This window comes from Zea mays, chromosome 6 (assembly GCF_902167145.1).
Source record: "Zea mays cultivar B73 chromosome 6, Zm-B73-REFERENCE-NAM-5.0, whole genome shotgun sequence".
NCBI lineage: Eukaryota > Viridiplantae > Streptophyta > Magnoliopsida > Poales > Poaceae > Zea > Zea mays.
In genome coordinates this window covers 119614151-119621414 of record NC_050101.1, presented here as the reverse complement: position 1 = coordinate 119621414, position 7264 = coordinate 119614151, and the positions used below count along the sequence as shown (strand labels likewise).

General features: G+C 41.9%; 1 protein-coding gene across 1 annotated transcript; it reads right to left on the bottom strand.

Moving 5' to 3' along the window:
* Positions 1 to 682: 682 nt before the first annotated feature.
* LOC100280504 (G protein-coupled receptor) lies at positions 683 to 6125 on the bottom strand. Its single transcript, NM_001153424.2, has 9 exons — positions 5845 to 6125; positions 4701 to 4732; positions 4200 to 4369; positions 2993 to 3087; positions 2588 to 2689; positions 2399 to 2455; positions 1922 to 2065; positions 1281 to 1351; positions 683 to 1139 (listed from the first exon to the last, which is right to left on the bottom strand). Exons 1-9 carry the CDS (start codon positions 6037 to 6039, stop codon positions 1040 to 1042), a joined length of 966 nt encoding a protein of 321 aa, NP_001146896.1. The 5' UTR covers positions 6040 to 6125; the 3' UTR covers positions 683 to 1039.
* Between the last annotated feature and the right edge of the window lie 1139 nt (positions 6126 to 7264).

Genomic DNA, 7264 nt, shown 5'->3' with positions numbered 1-7264 from the left:
AAGAATCCATCTCACTGTGACATAAGTATAGCACAGCCAAATTAAAACACTGGGAACGAAAGCAGCAGGAAACCTGTAGTAATAAAAAAATGGTGAAACAGAAGTACTGTACACCATACGACGTACGTCTACGCCACGTCATGTCCGTTAACACACATACGGCGAATCAGTGGCGTGGTTATCGTTAACAGCGTGTCGTTCCAGCCAGGCCGACAACAAAGCTACTAGTAGGAGTTGTTGGCACCTAAAATAGTCCGAGCCGAGCCTAATCTCTTAACTCACAAGTCACAATGCTATCGAGCCAAACCGAGTCTATCTCGCTAAGCCACCGAGCCGAGCGGATTTTCCAGACCTAGGCAATACACAGAGGCAGTCAGACCGCTTCGGAATAATATAGTGAAAATCGCAATGGAGAGCCATGATGCGGCCCTCGATATTTGACAGAGATCACGCGCATAAACATTTCTGGAGTCTGGAGAAGACAAAAGCTGAGAACATCGTTGGAGGGATGCTGCCTAGAAGTGCACGTCATCTCAGTTGAGCACGCAAGCTCCAGTGCTTCTGAGTTCTGGCCATCACCGACTACAACAATCAATTGAATGCTACATAGAAAGATCAAGTATATAGTTCTCAAAAGCACACAAAAATTCCCTTACCAGAACAAATGGTAAGGGGGGGGGGGGGGGGGGGGGGAACTGAAAATTTGCAACCATGTGGCGCTAGAATGTGCATTATACACAGGTGGTTATACTCGTACATCTGAACAAACAAACTCTGCTTACCTAGCTACAGATGAACATCAGTCTATCTACCGACTGTTCCTACTCTAGCCCTCCTATGTACTCCGGCCGGAGCGGGAGCGGTGAACCCCAAACCCCAGGTCTCGTGTTAAGACGATCAACAATGGACACAGCGGAACCAATTCGACGTGTTACTAACCCACTGCTCTTACAGTGATGTTGCATTCCCTTGTTGGAGATTGAAGAACGAACAGATAAACAAAAAAAAGGCTTCGTGTGCATGGAAATTCCATTACATATCAGTTACCCTCAACGATAAGAGAAGTGAGTTCATTTTCCTGTTGACTCCTCAGCCTTGACAAAGCAGGGAGGCTCCTTTTTATTCTCTCAGGTAGGAACCTGGGAAATTTAGAAGAAAAAAAATTATATATAGCTACACAGTACTTTCTGAATAGCGGCATAACTAGAATGCTTACAGTAAATAAATGCATAGCGATGAAGAAACGTATGGTTGCGACTATGTTGCAGATTAAAACTTACGTGTCGATTCTCTCTGCAATAGCTCGGCGCACAGAAGAGTTTAGCCCATAAGCAATGGAATTGAATAGGCCCTAGATAAAACAGGAAACGTCAAAATATCCACACACACACACAAAAAAAAAAAAGAGAGAGAGAGAGACAGAGAGAGAGAGAGAGAAGCGAACCATGGAATATAGTTTGGTGTCAATCAAACAAAACACTTACATGAATAACTTCATATCCAATATAGGAAAAATAAATGGATGTGTGCATTTAAGTAGGGGTAGGCATGGAAGAACAAAGCAAAAAGGTGCATTATAGTTATCATGGACTTATAATTGGTGCATCTGGAAGAAAGCTAGAAGGTGGAGGAAGTATTGCTTATGATAATGAAGGATTGAAGACACACATATATTTCATGTACCCATTTCCATAAGAAAAGCACAAGAGTGGTCAGACCTTTAGCCTTCCCATTCACTCATTCAGAGCTAATTACTTGCAGGGACAGGAGAAAAAAATGAAGCAATGTGGAGGCCTCTTATTCAAGCCCCTTTACTATAAATTATGCCCACCATATGTAGGTAGCCTGAGTTTTTATAGAAAAGTTCATGGTATGCTATTTCAGCAATTTAGTATAAAAAAACAAGCATTAATAGACTCACCATAAGTCCAGCGAACCCAACATCAAGAAACGAGAGCCAGACTATCCTGTGCCCTGGATTGGCAAAGTCATAAAGACGATTGATAGTTGCAAACGCCCATGAACCGATTAGAATTAGAGGGTAATAACCCCATCGGTTAAATGCCTGCAAAAAACAAGCAATCGTGTGTGGCTCAAATAAACTTTTATCCACTTGTTTTTGCATATAACGAAGAGCTGTCTGTATAGAGGTAATTAGGACAGGAAGGGAACATGATAGAGAAGGTTGAGCACACTCGATAACATGTTTTCATCAAAGGAGCTGGCATATTGTCTGTTAGTTTATCTACAATCCCGGATGTATAAAATTTACGAGAGCATGTAAGCTATCTTGGGAAGTAAAAAAGGATGTCGATAACAATCAATAGGAAAGGGGAAAATACTCCAGCAGAAGCACTGAAGCAGAAACAACGCCAAATATTTGTTGAGGATTTCGTACCTTCCTGCCTGCCCTAATGTCAGACTGATTTGATTGATCACTTATGCCAGCAGCCATCTAAAAAATCATGAGATTTTTAAAATTCAGAACATGCAAGAAAAATTAGCAGAATGTGCCAAATAGTTCACAATAAAGATCACAGTAACCTTCAATGTACACGGGAGAATTGTTGAGAAAAAGTCTGCTAACCTGCGTTGCATTATTCAGCATGCGGTTTACTTCATAGTATGTAAACCCATTGTACAAAATGGCACCCCAAAGTGGAAGATAAAAGGTTATTAAATGTAGGACCTGCAAGTAAGGTCAATTTAGTGAAAGAATTTCTATTCTGGTGACAAAATTGGAATTTCAGTTTAAATTCATTGTCTAGCTGAGGATAGTGACTTTTCATAGTCCAAGAAAAATATGTTGGAAATTCCATATAAATTGTATAAAACTCCCTTAGAATTCAAACATAGATGAGCTTATACAAAAATTGTCTTTAACGTAATAAACCGAACTTCACTTAACATAACTCTCGAAGAAGTGGCACATACTACTAATGTTTGTGTAATAATCAAGGAAAAAACTAAAACAACACAAAAGATCACATGCCTTTGCCATGCTTCCCTGCTGAATCCAGCACCAGGTGCCTGGTCTTCCGTAGTCACTTCCTATCGAACGTAATACAGTGGTAGATAGTGAAGTTCCTGGAGAAATAAATAAATAAAAACTCAAAACCATTTATAACTGTTTTTTATAGCTGGCACAGTGACATATTGACACATGGCTTCCAAAGTAAATCATTAAAATAGTGACCTACTGTTAAAAATGGAGTATGCCTACCTACAGTACATCAGATAAAAAGATTCGAAACAGACATAAGAGAGAACAGCTACATATTGGTCCCAAAATAAGATGATGCAACCAAACTGTAAAACTAAAAGAAACATATACATGAAAATGCAGATAAAGGCAACAACAATGAAAACAATGGACCATTTGAGCATGCTGATCTGCAACAAAATATCCAGGGATGGGACAATCAAATTGGAAACAGAATCTATAGCCTGAGATACTAGGGCGTTTGGCAGAGCTCCCACAGCTCTGCTCCCAGCGAGAATCACTTCTAGAAAGCCAAGTGGCTAGAAACTGAATTGCTCCATGGTGAGAGTGAAGTGAATTTAGTCTCCATTTTATACTAGAGAGTGGAAGCCAAAAAAACATGCTTCCCGTTGCTCCCAACCTGCTCCCCACACTCTAACCTCTCATGAATCACTTCACGCACAATTTGCCAAACGGTTTTCGTCAAATAGATTCACTTCTACTTGAGAATTATTTGGAATCACTCTATTGGAGAATTAGCTCTCGGAGCTAGAGAATCATGGAGCGGAGCTCTACCAAATGAGGCCTAAACATATTAACAATTAAATAAATTCAACAGTTATAGACACAGGTGCAGATTATGGACAGGTAAATGGATTGGAACTTGCAAGATTGGCTTCTTACACGGCACAGAAGGACCCAAAAGTAACAGAAGAAACTGATGAAAATAAGTACACACATTGAATCTAAAAAAATTCTAAGGGACATTATAACCTATGTGTTATCAAACAGTTGCAACACAATACATCAAACATAAATAAATGGTATGGACAATTTTAGCTTTTGTCAAGAACACTGAATCATATGGATAAAAATTTGTTATTTCTTTCAACACAAGGTCTCTCCAGAAACTGTTCTCTAACTTGTCCAAAATGTTACTTAATTTGGAAAATATAAATTCAAACAAAGGCAAATATGTAATCGACAGTTTGCATACCCCACACATATAAGTGGAAAATAGATCCAAATTCTTCAACATCAGTTTTGTGTTTTACAACTGTGCGATGCAGAGTGAATGATATGGTGGTTGTCCATAGAAAAGAAGCCACACAGAAGAAATGAGCACTGTAGTCATGTGCAAAGCAGTAAAATGCATTCGATGGCCCCCTGCAACATAAGAAAACATCGTTAAGAAATGTTTTACCATGAGCACATAACCAAAATATGCATTCAGACACAGAGACAAATGAGAGAAAGAATAGTCTGGTGTGTTTTTCTTAAACAAAAAAAACAATTATTCTGTTTTAATACTGGCATTGATATTTCTTAGTAAGCAGAATACAAGGGTAAGGTTCAAATTACTTGGCCATGAATTGAATAATAAGCATAACTGATTCTGCATATCTTCATTCTGGTAGGCTGTTAATAGCAAAAGTAAATTAACACTGAGCATGAAACTGAGGAAGTATTTATGTGTAGGAGAAGAAATGCAACATACCCCAATATAGTGAATAAGCTGCAAAACATATCCTGCAATTGACAACAAAGTTATCATAAAACATGAAACAGCTAGAGCAATAGCAATAATGAACAAACCAAGCTTCAGCTAATGTTTCTATGTGTCAGCTAAGCAACTAGACATGTAACATCATTTTTTTTCCTTTTTCTCAAAAACAAACTAGTTGTCAAGTGATGAACTAGTTAACTAGGTGCTTATTATGGCCATTGGTTTCAATATTCAACAAAATAAGTAATATGACACCAGCTGATTCCATATTTAAGAATGAACTCTGAACTATATGTATGAAAAATATGCTCCCATTCCCATCTAGTGATCTAGGCAGTAGGCACTATCCAATTGGAGGCAGAGCACATGTGTCCCTGCAACAAATCATAGACTCAAGACTTCAAGGGGGTGTTTGGCATAACTCTGCTCCACTCTAAAGCAACTCTGCTTCAAAACTCTAGGTGGAGCAACTGTGCTCTGGAGTCTAGATTGCTTTCTCATAAGTGCCAGTGGTGGATAAATACCTTCAAACTCCATGTATAGGTTGCTTTTTAAGAATACTGCAGCCTCAAAACTCTATGGAGTTTATAACTCTAGAGTTAAGGTATTGGCTAGCTCTGGCCAGTTTCTCTTGGAGTTTTGCTCTCGAGCGATGCCAAATACCCCTTAAATATCTTAGTGTCATACTTTAACCACTGGAATTGGAATGGTGTTTCAAACAAAATCCAAATCCAAGTGTAAAACATGTACAGTATGTGCTATGACGGCACTAGACTAAGGTTATCACACAACTGTTGAAATCTACCTCGTAGGTGAAAATTGACGATGGTATGCACATTTCTGAAGGTCCAGTTCCCTGCTTACTGATGACACCAGATTCTGGAGAAGTGGAGAACTAATGCATCTAATATGCATAAAATTAACTCACACCTCTTCTAAACTAAGGGTGTGTGATGAATGACCATTTTCCTTGCTAGCCATGAACGACTATTTTCAATGACACTGAAGGCTAACACCTAGCGGCTCTGTGGTTATTCATGGCTATTTTTGAAATAACAGCCACGATACATCGCACAACTAGCGGCTCAAACCCGAAAACCCTTGAAAAGCATCTAAGTTCGAGCAGGCCACTCACCGAGACGGCTAGGTAGAAGACGAGCTTGAAGGAGAACTTGCGGAGCTCGCGGAAGAGGAGGTAGCAGATCACGATGAAGGAGGAGCCTGCCAGCGAGAGCGCCGCAGCGCCAGTGCCCACGGCATCGAGGATCTGCCGGTCCCGCAGTGCCTGCCTCATCGCCGCCGACGCCGCCGCGGCAACGGCCGGAGCCATCGCCGGCGATCTATGGGACGGGGGATGTCAAGTGAAAACGACCGGGGGAATTGTTGATTGCTGGGCTGGATTGGGTTGGGAGTTGTGAATTGTGACCCCGACTGCCTTCACCGTGAAGCTAGTGTGTAATTATCTGGGCTTTCCTCGGTAGTTGGCCTCCTGCGTTATCTTTTTTTAAAAAAAAATCCTTACATTTCTTCAAAATCAATTCAGCCTAAAATGAATGTTAAAAAGCAGGGCAACAGATAAGCTTTAAACCCACAATATGATAGAAGTGTTAAGTAACCCTAGTTAGGGTTATATAGGCAAATACCTGCTTTGCTCCTGAGGGGTCTCACATCTCTATATAAGGTACCTGTACACCCCTCATAATACAGAGATCAGAAAGAGGCCAGAGGCCCAACCCTATATCATGTGTATCGTGTGTTTCCTCTGTCGTGCTTATGGGAAGGGAGACGGGTTCTCTACAGCTTCTTGCACCTCTACTGCTGACGGGAGGGAAGGAAGCGGATCTGGTGATCCGTGGTAACGTAGTTTTCAACACGTTATCAGCACGCTCTACCTCCACGTTGCTGCGGGATCAGATCTGCATCAACTCTTCATCGAGCCGGCAGGTCACCGGCCTAGCCGAACTGTCCTACGCGACAGACTTCGATTACCCTCTACGCAATCGAACGGTATTTTTTTAGATCTACTGTTCATAGGATCTCACCTAGCGGAACTTCCTGCTCTCATGTTTGTTTCGGTGGGAGTCCTTGCTGCTCCACAATCTCTGGTGGGTTCCAAAGAACGTGCCCATGCAACAATCCGCCTAGCGCGCTGCACTGACCTGACGTCGCGCACCGCTGATCCTACTGCGTCGCGTGGGCCCGCTGCTCAATGCGCCTCCGCTGCGGGCATCCTGGCTACCTCGCTGGCGGGCCTCGATCGTGCGTCACACGCGCAGAGAGGAGTGGATCGTCCATGCAGGCAGTTACTGACCGCGAACTTGACTCCGCTAATTGCTCCTACGATAGATACAGGTGGGGCCACTGACTTGCTTGCATGCTGCCGTGAACTCGTGATGGTGCATGTATGTGATGGCGCATGGAAGTAATGGCACATACATGCAACTGCATGGCTGGAGGCCTGGAGCCTTGCGCCCTTGCCCATCCGGACGTGCATGCAAGATTAAAGACGGGCATGTAAGATTAATGAAGTGGAGTCAACGCCTCCAGCTTTTGTG

Bases quoted from the DNA above. Each gene is read 5' to 3' on its own strand.
- LOC100280504 (NM_001153424.2), bottom strand. From the start codon at position 6,039: ATGGCTCCGGCCGTTGCCGCGGCGGCGTCGGCGGCGATGAGGCAGGCA. The intron at 4,370-4,700 runs GTATGTTGCATT...CTTATGTTGCAG, and splicing joins AGCTTATTCACTATATTGGG to GGGGCCATCGAATGCATTTT. The intron at 1,140-1,280 runs GTAAGTTTTAAT...TAAATTTCCCAG, and splicing joins ATTGCAGAGAGAATCGACAC to GTTCCTACCTGAGAGAATAA.